The following is a 19236-nucleotide window of genomic DNA, read 5'->3' as shown; positions in this document are numbered from 1 at the left end:
CGGGCTAATGTGAGGGTACAAACAACCAAATCACAATATTTGAATTTGTTAGGCAGAGTCCCTCTTGTCGTTATGCCCTGCACCCAAAAGGTGTGTCATACACCCCTACACTGTGACCATTTGGTGGGAGCACCCCCTCCCTCGGTCCCCCTCCCCCATCTCCCCTCCCTCATCCCTCATCCCCCATCTCCCCTCCCTCATCCCTCATCCCCCCCAACTTGAATTGAAATGTGTTTTTCTCCTACGTGGGTGTGAATTATAGCATCTTCATATTAGTATTGCATACAACATTAATTTGCTTTTCCGCCCTGTGATACTTTACAATGTGGAATTTTCTTGCTCAAAATACTGTTTGATATTACCTTTCTGTTCTTACACTAGATTAGTGGTTCTCAAACCCTAACATTATAAAAATGTGGGGTGTTTTTATAAGTGCACATTCTCAGGCTCCTTCCCCAAAGATTGTGATTTCATAGGTGTTGGGGTGGAATTCACAAGTGTGCATTTTTAAATGCATCTAATTTAGGTGATATTTAACTATATTTTATAGAAAATACTGCGCTTAATGAAATGTTTATATTACAGTGAACTTTTAGACTGATCCGTTTTGTTTCTTTAAAAACCTTTCTCATCACAGAAACAGAAAATCTGTGGCAGCTTGACCTTGCAGCATCACATGCTAGAACCTGTTCAGCGGATTCCCCGGTATGAGATGCTCCTTAAGGACTACCTAAGGAAACTGCCACCGGACTCCCCCGACTGGAATGACGCTAAAAGTAAATGCTTTCCCTCATCCTATTGTTGGTAGTCAGTTGGCAAACAGCGTTGTGATTCCAAAGCAATATGTGGCTTTCAGCTACTTTAGTCAAATATTGCATTCAGAAAATAAGCTCAGTGGAAATTATCAGCTCCTCAGTTAGGCAAGTCACCTTTGAACCAAAATCACAAGTTTAGAGCAATGCAAATCCCATTTCTCATGTTGGTTTCACTTTAATGACTAGCTCTAAAATATAAAACTATGGTCTTAGAGACACCCAGAATAGCAGTACACAATTACCTTCTCACGGGAAGAATACAGCCATTCAGAATTACAAGTGCCACTGTTTAATTAGATAGGCTGATGCATACCAAGAAAGCAAAGGTGACATTTGCTGTGTAAAAATAACCTAAACAAAGTTAGCTCCACCTACCTTAAGACATAGGTGCTATTTATGGTTTGATAACATTTTTTCTAAGAAACCTTTATTATGATTCTATTAGATATCTTTTATTTTCTTTTATAATGAAAGGGGTTTTTTTTAAGGTTTATGAGGGTCAATAGTTTAGTTTTCTGGTGCACTTTTAAAAGTCAATCACTGTAAAGAAATGAAAATTTAAGAAATAGAAATGGGGCTGGTGTGGTGGTTCATACCTGTGATCCTAATACTTTGGGAGTCCGAGGGGGGAACAGCATTTCACCTCAGGAGTTTCAGACCTGCCTAAGCAAGAGTGAGACCCTGTCTCTACTAAAAAAAAAAAAATAGAAAAAATTAGCTGGGCATTGTGGTGGCTATCTGTAGTCCCAGCTACTTGGGAAGCCAAGTCATGAGGGTGGCTCAAGCCCAAGAGTTTGAGGTTGCTATGAGCTATGTTGATGCCACAGGGACTGAGTGAGACTCTGTCTTTAAAAAAAAAGAAAGAAAGGTGGCGCCTGTGGCTCAAGGAGTAGGGTGCCGGTCCCATATGCTGGAGGTGGCGAGTTCAAACCCAGCCCCGGCCAAAAAAAGAAAAGAAAGAAAGAAATGGCTTGAGACTAGGCATGGTAGTTCGCATCTGTAATCCCAGTATTCTGGGAGGGCTAAGTGGGAAGATTGCTTGAGTCTAGGATTTTCTTTTTTTTGTTGTTGTTGTTGCAGTTTGGCCGGGGCTGGGCTTGAACCCGCCACCCTCGGCATATGGGGCTGGCGCCCTACTCACTGAGCCACAGGCGCCGCCCGAGTCTAGGATTTTCAAACCAGCCTGGGCAACATAGTGAGACCCCCATCTCTACAAAAAAAAATTTTTTTTTAAAGAAACGGCTTGATAGTCAATGAGTAGTTAACAATATTATTGTACAGCTTACAACATTGCAACTTTCTCTTACTAGTTCTTGTCTTCTATTATAAGTGAATCTTAGTGAAAGTTCAGCAACACAAAACATTATCTTTGGTCTTGGAACCTGAGTCTTTGCTTAAACACAAGCTGTCTGATATGTTTTTTCCACCGTCTGAGTGACTCAGTGACCACAGAAACTTCTCTCCTCCCTTTCCCCTTCTACAGCTTAGAATGAACCTGACTTGTCCCCTTGTCCCCTTGGCTGGTTCCCCCAGCCCAACACTTCCTAGGAACTCTGTCTCAACCCACTTTCCACCCAGCTGCCTGAGCACCTAGGTTCAGTGGCAGATATAGTGGTGTGCAAGAAGTTTGGAAACACTGCTGATCTTCCTCCAGCTCACCTCTTTTTTTTTTTTTTTTTTTTTTTTTGTGGTTTTTGGCCGGGGCTGGGTTTGAACCCGCCACCTCCGGCATATGGGACCAGCGCCCTACTCCTTGAGCCACAGGCGCCGCCCTCAGCTCACCTCTTGAACGTGGCCCCAGCTCATCTTATTTTGTCTCCCTCTATCCTGGATTCTGTATCGAGTGCAGAGAATTGTTCAAATCATAACAGTTCTCTAAAATGTAAATAAAATTAAATTTCATCTACAGTGGAAGACTTTATCTTCCCCCAAGATGCCTATGTTAAAAATGAGAAAGTGGGTGATGTAGTAGTATTCTTTTTGATTTCCCATTGCTACTTCCACTAAAATTCTAAGGAAATCACAGACGAAGGGATGTTAGTGTCCTAAGAGCAGAGCGGGGAGCAACAAAAATCCATTCTGTTCAGCAGTGCAAAGAAGACAGAGAATGTAGTCCGGAAGTGATGAGGTTGTTGTGGTAACAGAATTAAGCAGGCTGGTATGCACAAGCCCAAAAAGAAAGGAAGAAAACAAGCCCTGTTTAGGACTGAGAGGTGTTGGTCCAGCAGGAGGCCTCGGCTCCCACACCTCTTCACCAGCAGCTCTTGGAGCTGCCGCAATGTCCATTCCAAAGAGGCCCCATCCCCTACCTCCCTGCCGCCTGCCCCGGCAGCAAAACCCTCCAACACTGGCTTCAGAAGCTTCCTTGATCCAGTTCCAGTTCTCCCAGGTTAGAACTGAGTGCATTTCCCTAAAAAAAGATGGTTATGTTCAGTGGTTAATTTGCTCATAAAAGCAGTAAAATAACTACTGCTGACCTGTTTTAGAACTTTTGAGTCAGAAGACCTGAGTTTAAATCTGGCCCTGCAATCTCACAGCTGTGGGACCTTAGCCCGGTCACATCACTTCTCCATTTCTTTCATCTGCCAGATGGAGGTAATATACTTACCATTTAAGGCTGTGCAAATATTGATATTTTTATGAAAGTACCCAGCAAAGTACCTTGGACCAAGTTAGTGTACACTGTAAAGTGCTTGTTAATTTTCAAGGTACATGCAGATTAGATAAACCTGTGAGCCTAATCATCGTATATGACATTTTGTTTTTTAATAAGGAAATACTCTTTAAGTTCCAATTAATCTGCTTGCAAATGAACTTTTGAAAGTATCCAGTTTGTAACTGCTAACTGCCATTACTTCTGTGCCTTTGGTCTCAAGTGTGTAAGTTATTGAGCTGTATAGGAGCACAGGAAGGATAAGGCGTATTTATTTACTTTTCTTTTTTTCCCATTTAGAATCACTTGAAATTATATCTACAGCAGCAAGCCATTCTAATAGTGCAATAAGAAAAATGGTAAGTGGTTTTCAGAGGAGATAGGAACCTTCTGGTTGGACAATTATCAATAATACAGGCCAAGAGCCCAATACTATCTGTAGGTTTGGACCAAAATGAATTGAAATAGGTGAACAAAAAAGAATGTGAATAAAAATGTTTAGTGTTATCTAGAATAATCCTCTCCCCTCCTCTCTCAGGTTTCAACTTGCTGATAACTGATGCACTTTATACCAAAATTTGTGCTTACTCTTAAAACCTTCTGAATTATTTAGATTTTAGTTAAGGTCAGAGTATCATTACAGCCACAGATTTGAAGCCTTCTGATATTTGATCTTGCCATCTTTTGTTTTAATTTCCCAGGAGAACCTAAAGAAACTCTTAGAGATTTATGAAATGTTGGGAGAAGAGGAAGACATCGTAAACCCTTCAAATGAACTAATAAAAGAAGGGCAGATCCTCAAACTAGCTGCCCGGAACACGTCAGCACAAGAACGCTACCTTTTCTTAGTGAGTATTGGAGTGTTAGCAAATAACACAAGGATAATTCCTAAAAATTAGTGCATACAGCCTGGAAATGTAGGATGCTTCCTTGCTTACCAAAGCAATGAAATCCATCTTGGTTTAATCCGCACTGTCAGTATTCCCTATAAGGGAGTGCTCCAATAGTATTTTTTGATAGTTTCTCTTTGAACTCAATGGGTGTGTTTTACTTCAGTAACACCGTGAAGACAATTTGACTTAATATGCACGTGAGTTACTATGTACTTTCTGAAATCCTCCATTTGCTTGTTTCAAATTTTCTCATTCTTACAGGCCAATGGGTACCATTCCCTGGATATTTTGTCAACATACTATTTCTTGACAGTTCTCCTCCTAATCCTCCCTAAATTACTGTTTTTGATCATTCTGAGTTAAAGAAAAATACATAGACATGGTTATAAGACCTGTGTCCGAAATAGCTATCGCAGGAGTACATGAGGTAGCACGTTCTTTTTCTTTTCTTTTCTTTTCTTTTTTTTTTTTTTTTGAGACAGAGTCTCACTATGCGCCTGGGTAGAGTGCTATGGCCTCACAGCAACCTCAAACTCTTGGGCTTAAGTGATCCTCTTGCCTCAGCCTCCCGAGTAGGTAGGACTACAGGCGCCGGCCATAACACCCAGCTATGTTTTTGTTGCAGTTGTCAATGTTGTTTAGCCAGCCCGGGGCCAGGCCTGAACCCTCCAGCCCCGGTGTATGTGGCTGGCACCATAACCACTGTGCTATGGGTGCCGAGCCAGCACGTTCTTTTCAATGCAGTCAGTCCTTGGTTCCTTCCTTCACTTTCTGAAAGTGATAATTTGGGACTTAGCTCGAATGTAAGAGCTCTTTTTGGAACGTCCAGGCCATTATTATTATGATTTTGTTTTTTAGTTTGCACATGGTTTTTATTCCTTATGACCTAATTAATTTCATTTCCTTTCTATATCTAATAAGATGATAAGAATAATAGTAGGTAGCATTGACAAAGAGTAGGCTAATATTGAAAGTTCAATAAATGTTAGCCATTGTTATGACGTTACTAAAGGCAAAGAAACAAAGACACGTTGCTTGAGAGGCTGCCTAGCAACTAGCCCAGGATAGGCTCTCAGGATATTATTGTTCACTGCAAGGCAGTCAGCTCACCATCCATAGCACACGTTGTCATTCAGAGCTGAGGTTTTTGTTGTCTATTTCTAGCCTTCCGTGATGGGAAGTAATTGTCACGCAGAGGGGTATTTGGTATCTCTCAGTAATCTTTTAAAAGAACATTTGGTTACCATATGACCCAGCAGTTCCACTCTCAAGTTTGTATAGCTCAAGAAAATTGAAAGCGTGTCTGCGTAAAAACTTTGCCATCATCGTCCACAGCACCATCGTTTGTAATAGCCAAAAAAGTCGAAGCAACCTAAATGTCCCTTACCTGATGAATAGGTAAACAAACTGTGGCACATCCGTATATTGGAATACTATATATCAATAAAAAGAAAGTCCTGATTTATTTTTATTGTCAAAACACTGTGTCAAGTGAACGAAGCAAGTCACAAAAGAACTGTATGATTCCATTTACATGAAATGTCCAGAACAGGTAAATGCGGAGACTCGGAATGTAATTAGTGGTTGCCTAGGGCAATTGTGGAGAGGAAAATGGGTACAAAGTTCCTTACTATGCCATAACATATTCTGGAATTAGTGGTGATGGTTACATATACAAGATTTAGAACTATATGAAAAACCATGGCTTATACTTTTTAAAATGTTTAAGTTTGTTATGTGAACTTTACCTTAATTTTTTAAATGTGTGTATATTATCCAGATTAACTATAAAAACTCTCATTTGAACTAAACAGAAGTGTTTTATCTTTCACAGCCAAATAGAAAGCAAGAGCAAGTCATGTCAGGGTTCTGAGTTCTTTTCAGAGATCTATTATGAAATACAGATTTTATTACTTAGGTATGGCAAAGCCAATGTTGAGAAGACAGATCCCGAGAGGCAGGATTCCCGTGCCATGGATGGGGGAGGGCAGCAGGGGAGCGTGCAGAGAAGGGCAAGGGCTTTCACTGTGGTTTCCATCTTTCCACAGGAAGAAATGGCAGAGACAGAGTAACAGACTTGCCACTGGCTTTTAGTATTTTCTCTGGGCTCTGGCATATGGGGGTTATTTGTCTTGGTCCTGAGGTGATTAGGGCCCGGGAATAGTGGCCTTGAGAGTCAAGAGCTGGCTGAAAGAGGTAGTCGGAGCTGTGGGCTATGGATTGGTTGGTTTTCACTTGAAAAGTGAGTTGTTGACCATCTGGAAGAAGAAGGTAACCCTGATTGCAGGCGTAGTTGCAGTCTCCAGAGTTAGCAAGGCCTTAAGGTGTCAAAGCATCAAAAATACAGCATAGAAAGGTGGGCTTCATATGTGCCCATTTTGGGCACATTCCTGGGAGTCAGTGTGTTCCCTCTGTCTTTACCTTTTAAGCATGTGGGTGATCCTCCTGTCCTCTCTTCCTCATTAGAGTTGCAGGCTCTGTAGTTAACCTTTTAACGCTCTGTCTAACCCACTGCTTTGCTTTAATTTTCACATTTGGGAGTTATTTTGAAAATAATTTTGTATCTCGATGTAAGCCAAATTAAGCAGCTTTGGGAGAACAGATGCGCCACTGGGGGAAGATGACAGCGAATGACTTTGAGGAGAGGACCCGTCTTGTTCAGGTTGCTTTTTAAGCTGTCAATCATAGCAAGCCTTTTCCCACCTGGAGAATGGGGTCTCATGGAAGGAGGCTTAGAAAAGCCAAGTCAGCCTTTGAAAACCCATCTTAGAAACATTTTCCGTGTAGTGTTCATTCTTTTTTTTTTTAATTTGGCCGGGGCTGGGTTTGAACCCGCCACCTCCGGCATATGGGACCGGCGCCCTACCCGCTGAGCCACAGGCACTGCCCTACTGTTCATTCTTTTAATCCACCCTCCCCAGTACTGTGTCTGCCACAGACTCTCCCCTCCTGCCAGCATACTTTTATTCCCGTAGGACGGATCCTATTCTTTTATATGTAGAAACTTCAGAAGTATCATTTTTCTTTTCTCTCTAGAAAGAAAGAGAGAAAAGATTTTTCTGTTCTTAATCTTGGGATATTACATTTGTCTGAGAATCCACATGATAGATTTCTGCTTTCCAGTGATCTTCACATGTTTACAGATTTGCTTGCCTCCTACCCTGTATTTTTTCCCTTTTTAAAATTAAGATTGGGTACTGGCTTAACTCTGATTTGCACTGCTGTAACAGAATCCCTGAGACCCAGTAATTTATAAAGAGTAGAGGTTTGTTTTGTACAGTTCTAGACTCCGGGAAGTCCAAGATTGCAGGGCTGGACTTTAGTGAGGGCCTTCTTGCTGCTTCATTCCTTGGTAGAAGGTGAGAGAGAAAAAAATCAAACGCACAGCACTTTCATCATAGGCATTGATCTGTTCACAGATGAGTGGAACCCGTGGCATATTCACCTCCCATCAGGCCACACTTCCCTGCACTTACTTGCATTAGGGATCAGGTTTTCAACACATGCCTTTTGGGACACATTCCAACAACACTCTGTTTGCTAAGGTACTCTGTTAACTAAACAACCGTATCTGACATCTGAACTTTTTTTTTATCCCACAGAATGACCTAAGAGTTTTTATTCTTGGCTTGTTGGAGTTATTTTATTCCTTATTTCCTTGCAGCTTGATAGACTCACATTTTTAAAATTTCAGATTAATATGAGGGTACAAATGAGGAGGTTACGTTGTTTGCATTTGTTAGGATAAAGTCCAAGTTGTAGCTGAGCCTTTACCCAGGGGTGTGCTGTGTGCCCCTCCATCGTGCCTGTTAGGTGAGAGCACACCAGTCTCCCTCCCTCCTCCTCTCCCTTCTTCCCTCTCTCCCCTCCCCCCACTTGAATTTAGTTGTGTTTTTCTGTTGTGTGGACGTGTAGTTGTTCATCTACTGGTTTCATATTAGTATTGAGTACACTGGATGCTTGCTTTTCCATTCATGTAGTACTTTACTAAGGACAATGTTCTCCAGTTCCATCTAGGTTAATACATAGCATTCCATGGTATACATATATCACAGTTGATTAATCCATTCATGTGTTGATGGGCACTTGGGTTGATCCCACCTCTTGGTGATTGTGAACTGAGCTATAGTAAACATTCTAGTGCAAATTTCCTTATGGTAAAATGATTTTTTTCCTCCTGGGTAGATATCTAGTAATGGGAATGCAGAATCAAATGGAAGGTCTACTTTCAGTTCTTTGAGGATTCTCCATACTTCTTTCCAAAGAGGCCATATTAATTTGCAATCCCACCTAAACTGTAAAAGTGTTCCCTTCTGGTCGGCACCCGTAGCACAGTGGTTATGGCCCCAGCCACATACACCGAGGGTGGCGGGTTCGAACCTGGCCCAGGCCAGGTAAACAACAATAACAACTACAACCAAAAAATAGCCAGGCGTTGTGGTGGGCACCTGTAGTCCCAGGTACTCGGGAGGCTGCAGCAAGAGAATTTGAGGTTGCTGTGAGCTATGACACCATGGCACTCTACTAAGGGTGACAAAGTAAGACTCTGTCTAAAAAAAAAAAAAGTGTTGGCTTCTCTCCACAACCACACCAGTATCTGCAGCTTTGGGACTTTGTGATGTGAGCTGTTCTCTCTGGGGAGAGTCATATTTGTTTCCTTAACTTATTTAAACTTTGAGCACAGACTAAGTACTGGAAATTTTTTCCAACAATATACTGTTACTTTTAAAATAAATTTTAATGAAGTTGTCCCTGGTGGGAACATGAAATTAAATTATTTCAGCAAAATAAGAGACTTAAATGCTTAATACCAGAGGTCAAAAAAACAGACTTTCCCTACATTTTTTAAACTGGTAAGAACAGATACTACATTTTTTTTTGGCCGGGGCTGGGTTTGAACCCGCCACCTCTGGCATATGGGACCGGCGCCCTACTCCTTGAGCCACAGGCGCTGCCCAGAACAGATACTACATTTGATCTTAGCCAAAGGGCCAAGAAGTGATTCCCTACATTTTTAGATAAGACTGAGACTTGCTTCTAAGTTTTGTTACCACCCCAGACCTCTAGAAATTGCCTGCCCGCCTGAGATTGCTTTACTAAGTCCTGCTTCTGAGCTGCAGGCATGGAAGAAAATGCAATGAAAGAGAAAGTCGATGTACCCGATGCTGTAGTTGCTGTAACTTCTTCTTTCAGCACTGCAGCAACCCAGAGAGAAGTAATTCTCTTTGTGAAAGATGATGGGGACTTTTGCTATAGGACTAAGGCTCACAGAAGAAATAACTACTTGATTTCTTCACATATATGGCGTCTCCTTTATCAGCAATTTTTAAAATCGTGCAAGAGTTCTTTCTTTCACCTGTATGATAAAAAAAGGAAATTTGTTGATCAGCATTAGATTTTGATCAGAATTATATATGAGTAACATATAGTTCTTGGGTGGCGCCTGTGGCTCAGTCGGTAAGGCGCCAGCCCCATATACCGAGGGTGGCGGGTTCAAACCCGGCCCCTGCCAAACTGCAACCAAAAAATAGCCGGGCATTGTGGCGGGCACCTGTTGTCCCAGCTACTCGGGAGGCTGAGGCAGGAGAATCGCTTAAGCCCAGGAGTTGGAGGTTGCTGTGAGCTGTGTGAGGCCACGGCACTCTACTGAGGGCCATAAAGTGAGACTCTGTCTCTACAAAACAAAAACAAAAACATATAGTTCTTGACCATTTAAAACATGAAGTTCCACTTAGGAAGAATGTAATAGAGGGAATGTAAGTTACGAAAGCAGGAAAGAGAGACATACGTATTTATAAGGGGATCTGTCATATTATGTGTGCATAACTACAAAGAGCAAATGCTGAGAACCTTCACATTCACAGATTTCTGTTTCTCTCAAATAACATGACTTTGCTGAACTTTGTAAAGCTCCCTGGAGCCCAAGGATCGGATACCTCAGAAATGTTACTCCATCATAGCACATGGTCACCCAGTTTGCAGAAGGAATGTGGTTATATTGTTGATGGCTTGAAAGTGTACACTCCATCCTTCTGGAGGTAGCATCACAGCTTTCGTAACATGCATAACCTTGACCACATCGCCTCCTAATAAGGCCTTGATAGAAGAAGGAAAGAAAGGTTAACACAAAGAATTAGCAATCAAGCTGTTGCCCTAATTAAACTATGATATGGGTGGTGATGAGAAGGTTACCTAGAATCTGTGTGCTACAACGAGGCTGTGATTGCCACACTTAAATACAAGTATTTAACTTGTCCATTAAGTGGACCATTAATGATAAAGGTATAGATCCTTTTCTAGAAATGTGAACATGAAATGTGATAATGTATATGTCTAAAATGTGCACGTGCTTTTATTTCTAAATTCTCTTCGTGGAACTGAAATTTATGACACTGGTTACGGGAAGTTACAAAATGATCTATGGGAAACAGCTGATGAGAAAATTTGCTTTCAGAATGAATACATCATGTCCCATAAACACGTTGGAATGTTTTACATACCAGTAGATACATCTTGTCATCCTGGCAGGATGAAGCCAAACAGAGGGCCTCGTGGGAAAAGTCTGGACTTAAATCCTGAAAGAGAATAAAATGAGAAGATGAGCTATAATTAGGCACTTAATGTGTATAAAGCGCTGTTGTAAACATTTCATGTTGGTTCCCTCATTTACTCTCATCCACCCGTGACTTTTGCAGGTCATGTGATACTGAGTGTTTATAGAGCTCAGAAGCAGTGGAGTGGAGGCCTGAGTGCTTGTAGTCCAGCTTCAGAGTCTGCACTACTAGCTAGCACTCAGCTGAAATCCCACTTAAAGTAAGATCTCAGAGAAAATTTGAAAATTAACAAAATTTTAACAGTATACCTTGAGGCCGCATGGTAGCTCATACCTATAATCTTAGCCCATGGGGAGGCTGAGGCAAGTGGATGGCCTGAACTTGGGAGTTTGAGACCAGCCTGAGGCAGAGTAAGACCCCGTCTATAAAAAATAGCCAGATGTTGTGGTGGGTGTCTCTAATCCCAGCTACTTGGGAGACTGAGGCAAGGGGATCACATGAGTCCCAGAGTTGAAGGTTGCTGTGACCTATGACGCCACAACATTCTACTGAGGGTGACAAAAAAAAAAATTAAAAGGGTGGTGCCTGTGGCTCAGTGAGTAGGGCGCCGGCCCCATATACCGAGGGTGGCATGTTCGAACCCAGTGCCTATAGTCCCAGCTACTCAGGAGGCTGAGGCAAGAAAATTGCCTAAGCCCAAGAGTTGGAGGTTGCTGTGAGCTGTGACGCCACGGCACTCTACCAAGGGCAACAAAAGTAAGACTCTGTCTCTTAAAAAAAAATTTTTTTTTTTTTTTTTTTTTTTTAAGTAGAAAAACTAACTGGGCATTGTGTTGGATGCTTGTAGTCCCAGGTACTCAGGAGGCTGAGGCAAGAGGATCAATTCTAACGAGGATGACAGAGTGAGACTCTCGAAACAAACAAACAAAAAGTAAATCTTGAAAAAACGTGATAAGGCTCTGCGCTTATGGCTCAAGTGGCTAAGGCATGAGCCACATACACCTGAGCTGGTGGGTTCGAATCCAGCCTGTACCCGCCAAACAACTACAACCAAAGAATAGCTGGGCATTGTGACAGGTGCCTGTAGTCCCAGCTGCTTTGGAGGCGAAGACAGGAGAATCTCTTGAGCCCAGGAGTTGGAGGTTGCTGTGAGCTGTGATGCCATAGCATTCTACCAGGGCGACAGCTTGAGGCTCTGTCTCAAAAAAAAAAAAAAAAGAAGAAAAAGAAAAAACGTAATAAGCAAGTAAAATAAAAATCATACTGAATTTTGAGCATGTGCTGTTAGGATAGTTAATTTTAAATTATTTATTTTTTTTTTTTTTTGGCGTGCCGCCTATAGCTCAGCGACTAGGGTGCCAGCCACAAATATCAGAGCTGGCAGGTTTGAACCCAGCCCAGGCTGCCAAACAACAATGACCATAACAAATGTAGCCAGCATTGTGGCGGGCACCTATATAGTCCCAGCTACTTGGGAGGCTGAGGCAAGAGAATCACTTAAGCCCAAGAGTTTGAGGTTGCTGTGAGCTGTGATGCCATGGCACTCTACCCATAGCAACATAGCCTCTGTCTCAAAAAAATAAATAAAAATAAAAATAATTTCTTTTTACTTATTAATTGCTCTTATCTTAGAAAAATGTACGTTACCCCAAAAACCTGAGAAACAACAAATATGAAGTAGGAACATAAGAATGGGCCTTCTCTTGGGCGGTGCCTGTGGCTCAAGGAGTAGGGCGCCGGTCCCATATGCCGGAGGTGGCAGGTTCAAACCTAGCCCCGGCCAAAAAAAAAAAAAAAAAAAGAGAAAAAAAAAAAAGAATGGGCCTTCTCTAAGGAAATCTGCCCAATATTTAGAATTTCATTTTTTTGCATGTCTTAACATTCAAAAATGAATTAAATGCTTTCACAAGGTCACGAGAGTGAGATGGTATCATGTCAGCCTTGTAACATGGTTTTCATGGTCCTATTCAGCAAGGGCTGTCCATTATTGACTAGAAATGAGGCATTGTGCATAATTTGATTCCATTCCAAAATAATGTTACTCATTTTTAAAGTACAGCTTGTAAAAAGAAGAAATAATAAGGCTGTATCTTTAAAGACCTTGATAAAACTGATGGCTTTTCAGTAAATTCATATGTGATAAATTCTTAAGTAAGGGCAGCACCCTCAGTGGGTAGGGCGCTGGCCACATATACCAAGGCTGGCGGGTTTGACCCAGCCCAGGCCTGCTGAACAACAGTGACAACTGCAACAGGAAGAAGTAGCCGGGCGTTGTGGTGGGCGCCTGTAGTCCCAGCTACTTGGGAGACTGAGACAAGGAAATCGCCTACGCCCAAGAGTTTGAGGTTGCTATGAGCTGTGACACCATAGCACTCTACCTAGGGTGACAACTTGAAACTGTCTCAAAAAAAAATTCCTAAGTAACTTTCAGGGATTCATAATATAGTTGTAGAGCAGTGAGTGACCCCACATAAAATAGGGATCTTAGCCATGTGACTTATTTTTTTGTAGGGTTTGGAGTCCAAACCCCACGTATTTTAATGAAAGCAAAGTCATAAATTAGCTATTTTTAAAACTCAACAATAAACCCTCTGGTAAAAAAAAAAAAGTAACTGATTATGCAGTCTTAAAGAAAGATGGAGACTTTACCTTTTTCATGTTTACATGGATGGAGCTGGAAAATATTCTTCTTAGCAAGGTATCTCAAGAATGGAAGAAAAAGTACCCAATGTACTCAGCCCTAATATGAAACTAATTTATAGCTTTCATCTGAAAGTTATAACCCAATCCCAACACAAGAATATGGGGAAAGGGGCAAGGGAGGGGAGGGGAGAGGGGAAGATGGGTGGAGGAAGGGTAATTAGTGGGTCCACACCCATGGTGCATCTTAGAAGGGAAATTTACTAAATGTGGAACATTAAAGTCTGAACACAATAACTAAGAAATTGCCACGAAGGCTATGTTAATCAGTTCGATGAAAATATTTCAAACTACATATAAAACCAGCACATGGTACCTTATGATTGCATTATTGTACACAGCTGTGATTTAATAAAAAGGTAACTGCTAAATTTTAACAGCTACAACATAACAACTCTGGTATAATAAGGACTTTAACTTACAAAGTTAAGAACTTAAGTTCCCAATATATATGAAATCCTTGATAAATTGTTGCTGAATTTATTATTATTATTATTATTTTGAAATAGTTTCACTATGTCACCCTGGGTAGAGTACCATGGCATCACAGCTCCCAGCAACCTCAAACTCTTGGGCTTAAGCAATTTTCTTTGCCTCAGCCTCCCAAGTAGGTGGGACTATAAGTGCCCACAATGCTTGGCTATTTTTTGTTGCAGTTGTCATTGTTGTTTAGCTGGCCTGGGCTGGGTTTGAACCTGCCAGCCTTGGTGTGTGTGGCTAGCATTATAGCCACTGTGCTAAGGGCACCAAGCCTGTTGGCTGAATTTATTGAACTGATTTACTTGAAGCAGGTAATAGCAAATGATGATTAATTTACATAATATATTTATGAGCCAGGAAAGGGAAATATATTTTTATTTATTTATTTTTTTTAGACAGAGTCTTACTATGTGGCCCTCGGTAGAGTCCTATGGCGTCACAGCTCACAGCAACCTCAAATTCTTCGGCTTAAGTGATTATCTTGCCTCAGCCTCCCAGGTAGCTGGGACTATAGGCGCCTGCCAAAACGCCCAGCCATTTTTTGATTGCTGTTGTCATTATTTAGCTGGCCCAAGTTGGGTTTGGTGTACGTGGCTAGCACCGTAACCACTGTGCTACAGGCACCAAGCCATATATTTTTAAATTTTTAAGAATATGATTATTTTTGATATAAGCATAAAATCTCAAACCTAATAGTAAATAATTTTGCTCATTCAGGAAGTACTCAAAATCTGTCCAGGGCTACTTTTAAAATGAATGAGTTTTCCTTATTTTCCCGTGTATCAACGTGTGTTCTGCCTCCTTGCAGTTCAACAACATGTTACTATACTGTGTGCCCAGATTCAGCTTGGTGGGCTCCAAGTTTACCGTTCGAACCAGAGTTGGCATCGATGGGATGAAAATTGTAGAGACTCACAATGAAGAATATCCACATACTTTCCAGGTATCTGGGAAGGAGAGAACATTGGAACTCCAGGCCAGGTAAGAGAACCATTCCTATCGCACAGCTTTCGAAAAACATCAGAATGAATCCCAGGACAGAATTGAGGTTCTGAGGGGTTTTTCCAAATGAATGCTACTACAGCTCTCTGGGAATCTGGTTGGATATAAATGGAGACCTGTGATCTCTTAAATGGCAGGAATCATGTTTTCCTCTCTCGATTCCTCCACAGTGCCTGGCACAGTAGTTTGTGGACAGTAAGCATTCAGTAACTTGATGATGGACTCCTCAGAAATACAGGGTCCTCAGAGGATGAAGTTGTGCAATCAAGCCAGAATCTTGAGACTTGCATTAAGATGTTCTCCCCTAATTCTCTTTCCTTTCACCCCTCCTTTGGGTGCACAAGTGTTTATTGATGCTTACTCTTCCCTGTGAAACTGTGTCCTTCAGAGGCTCTGCATTCTTGGGCCTCGGGGCACTTTGATGGAGAGACATCTTTGTAGGAGGTAGGATGGTAAAGGCAATGCTTCTCTGGTCAAAGTGGGAAGATACATGAAGGGGGAGCCATTTGCAGGTTCAGGTGGCCTCTGGTAACCAGGACTTCTGGAAGGTATGGCTCTTGGCTCATGTTACATGATTTACTGAGCGGGAGAGACAGGGCTGGCTAACCACTTTCCTGTATCTATAACCATGTTTTGCTGGGGCGGAAAAACCAAGAGAAATTCATTGCAGTAATCACAGCTCCCTCATGCATGAACTTCTGGAAGACAGGATGCTGTCAGGTTTTGAAGTATCTGCTTTAGAAGGCAGTCATGCATTTATCATGCAAAGGCCTGCATGGTGAAAATTTGGATATTCCAGAAGGTCGCAGATCAAGTACCAGTTTCAGCTCTCATTAGTGTTTATACCCTAAAATCCCTGGAGAGTTGGAGTGTCCTCCTGTTCCTTTGCCCCAGTGGCATGTGATTCTGGTTGCTTAGGTGAATTCATCCTAGCTTTCTGGATTTAGGGAATGCCTAGAGCTTAAACTTGAGACTTTCAAAAGAGAATAAAATGTGTTAACAGGATTCCATGCCCCGGGAGTTTGAGGATGGGTAAGTTTACATTTATAGAAGGTACGCCAGGCAGGGAGATTTTAAAGAAATAGCCAGTGCTTTGGTTTCCCACAGAGAGTTTATACTGAATGTCCCATAACTTAGGGTGCCGCCCGGGGACTGCTTTAAAGATGAGCAGGTAGCACTTCAAGCTTGAGTTAAGAAGGTTATGGACTTGGCTTTGAATGTCATGGTTTTTGTACTTTATCATGGTGGGCTTTGGGGCCCCAGCCCCATATCCAGAGAAGAATATGATTTTGTGCTGAAGGCTCCTGGTATGAATCCTTAAATTTCTTGTTCCCCTAATTTCATTGCTTTAGTTACATTTATGATTATATGATGATATTGGAGATCTAAATTAAGTTGTTACTTTCCATCTGGTCTGTAATGGTTCTCTCAAGAATGGAGACAAGCATTGAAGTTCCGTAAAAGTCAAGAGTGTCTAAATCAGGATTGTGTGCAACCAATAATTGGATGTATATTTGGAGGTATTAAAGAGCATTTGTTTCTGAACCAACTGGGGGGAAAGGTTTCTGTTTTTCTTACTAAAGGTATGCGCAGTCTCAAGACCGACCTTTTCTGTCTGTGCTTTCTCTTCCGCACTCAAAAGGGTAAAAATAATTCTGTTTTGGGGCCGGGCATGGTGGCTCACGCCTGTAATCCTAGCACTTTGAGAGGGCAAGGTGGGTGGATTGCCCGAGCTCACAGGTTTGAGACCAGCCTGAGCCAGAAAAAGACCTCATCTCTCAAAAAAATAGCCAGGCATTGTGGTAGGCACCTGTAGTCCCAGCTACTTTAAGGCTGAGGCAAGAGAATTGTTTGAGCCCAAGAGTTTGTGGTTGCTATGAGCTGTGATACTTACCGAAGGTGACAAAGTGAGACCCTATCTCAAAAAAAAAATCTGTTTTATAAGCAGAATACTATTACAGTTTGCTATTTCTTTTTCTTTTTTTTTTTTAAGAGACAGTCTCTCTTTATCGCCCTCAGTTGAGTGCTGTCGCATCACAGCTCACAGCAACCTTCAACTCATGACTTAGGTGATTCTCTTGCCTCAGCCTCCCAAGTAGCTGGGACTACAGGCACCCACCACAATGCTTGGCTATATTTTTGTTGCAGTTTGGCCGGAGTCAGGTTCGAACCTGCCACCCTGAATATATGGGGCCAGTGCCCTACCCACTGAGGCACAGGCGCTGCCCATGGTTTGCTATTTCTAAGTGGAAATTAAAATCTAGTAATAAGTATATTAAATGAAATAAAGAGTAGCAAAAAAAAACAAAAACAAAAAAAAACCCAAAAAACAAAACCCTGCCCTAACTAGAGAAGTATGAACAAAAAATATTAAAAGCATAAAAGACTTGTCTGGGTTCTTCGCCTGCATCTGAAGGGCTAACAGCAGCTAGCAGATAACAATGCTTCCAGGGCAACAGACCCACAGGACAGAACTCTGCCAAGCAGTATAGAGAACTCTTTTTTTTTTTTTGTAAGGTTCAAAATTTAGGCCCGTGGGGGCGGATAATAATGTAGAACCTTCCATTTGATAGACACACATTCCTGGCACATCTTGCAAAGTCTTGGCGCTCAGGAATCAATCAGCTGGAGAAAGGTGGTTTGGCTCACAGGAATAAACCTCTGTCTAGGCTCTTGCAAATTACCTGTGGGAATGAGGCAGGCATCTGGCTGGAAGTCACATTTAACCCCAGCCTACCAATGTTTGCGGATAAACAGGGCCTCCTCCTTGATTCCTGTCATAATCCCTCAATTTGAAGACATAACCCAGTTCATCATTTACTAATAGGGGTTTTTCAAATATGGTTTATGACAATAGCAGACTAGGTAAGCTCCCTGCAGGAGAGAGGACATGCAGAAAACTTACCTTAACAGGAAAAAGAGAACTTGATTACAGTTAAGGAAATTTTTCCATAGGGAGAATTACTAACCACTGGGGCCATGGATCTGCAAAACCCCTTTCCTTGCAGCATTTAAAACTTTTGTATACAGGTGGTGCCTGTGGCTCAAGGGAGTAGGATGCCCGCCCCATATACTGGTGATGGTAGATTCAAACCTGGCCCCAGCCAAAAACTACAAAAAAAAAGCTATTGTATGTTTTGGGCAGCACCTGTGGCTCAAAGAGTAGGGCACCAGCCCCATATACCGGAGGTGGTGGTGTTTGGCACCAGCCAAAAACTGCAAAAAAAAAAGACTTTTGTATGTTTTGCTGTATCTATAATAAGTTAGGTATGGTATTGCCTGAAGCCTCCTAGGAATAGGAAAATAAAATTGTTTATCAAAGGAAATGTTAAATAGCTCCCTAAGGGTTTACAGAGATATTTTAAGTTCTCAAGGATAATTATCTTTTCTAAGATAGGCTATAACTAGTTGCTTTTAATAGCCTTTGTGTGTTTTAGAAAATTGGCAGATTGGCTGCGATGTATTCAGCATGATGCTATATAGAGTCGCCTGATGTATGTAACCAGATGGTGGTTATTAAACTTAATGTTGGGGCAGTATATTAATGGACGCCAAACCTGACTCTCTTCATCAAAACTTATGTGCACTGGAGTCAGTGGATCGTATGAATCTCTGTTTAAGAGGAATCTGTTTGTTCAGTTGCCAGAGAGTCTATTTAATTTTGATTGTAATTTCTTCCAGGACATCCCTGAATTTTCCAGAAAGTTGGAACACCATTAAAGCATAGTTTTACTCTGCAGGTGTGATTCATTATTGTTCTCTCTATTCATTTTAATTTTGTTTTGTTTTAGTTCTGAGCAAGATAAAGAAGAATGGATCAAGGTAAGCCTGATTTCTATTTTAATTCTTTTGACAACCTTTCTGTGTGTACACAAATGTGTACGGATTGGTGTTTAATAGTCATCAGAACAAGTTCATTTATTTTTTTAAGGTGATTCCTATCATAGATGTTTGTTTAGTAAAGTGTATTCATTAATTTGCAGGTGAAAATTTTAATGTGTTCTTTGGGTTAAACTTTTAGGCCCTTCAAGAGACCATTGATGCTTTTCATCAAAGGCATGAAACCTTCAGAAATGCAATTGCAAAAGATAATGACATTCACTCAGAAGTTTCTGTAAGTTGAATTAAATTCTTAATAT

General features: G+C 41.4%; 1 protein-coding gene and 1 pseudogene across 2 annotated transcripts in view; one reads left to right on the top strand and one right to left on the bottom strand.

Annotated features, from left to right (window-relative positions):
* The window catches only part of FGD4 (FYVE, RhoGEF and PH domain containing 4), a 264568-nt gene that overhangs the window by 229096 nt on the left and 16236 nt on the right, over positions 1 to 19236 (top strand). For both annotated transcript variants that reach the window (XM_053556931.1, XM_053556932.1), the window contains exons 8-13: positions 638 to 776; positions 3769 to 3827; positions 4170 to 4316; positions 14904 to 15076; positions 18889 to 18919; positions 19119 to 19211. In XM_053556931.1, the coding sequence (XP_053412906.1) occupies positions 638 to 776; positions 3769 to 3827; positions 4170 to 4316; positions 14904 to 15076; positions 18889 to 18919; positions 19119 to 19211 (642 nt within the window). The remainder of the gene's footprint in view (positions 1 to 637; positions 777 to 3768; positions 3828 to 4169; positions 4317 to 14903; positions 15077 to 18888; positions 18920 to 19118; positions 19212 to 19236) is intronic.
* Positions 9053 to 9364, bottom strand: LOC128563077 (uncharacterized; annotated as a pseudogene).

Source organism: Nycticebus coucang, chromosome 12 (genome assembly GCF_027406575.1).
Source record: "Nycticebus coucang isolate mNycCou1 chromosome 12, mNycCou1.pri, whole genome shotgun sequence".
NCBI classification, from domain to species: domain Eukaryota; kingdom Metazoa; phylum Chordata; class Mammalia; order Primates; family Lorisidae; genus Nycticebus; species Nycticebus coucang.
Note: the sequence above shows the minus strand (reverse complement) of the source record. Positions and strands in the feature narration are given on the sequence as shown.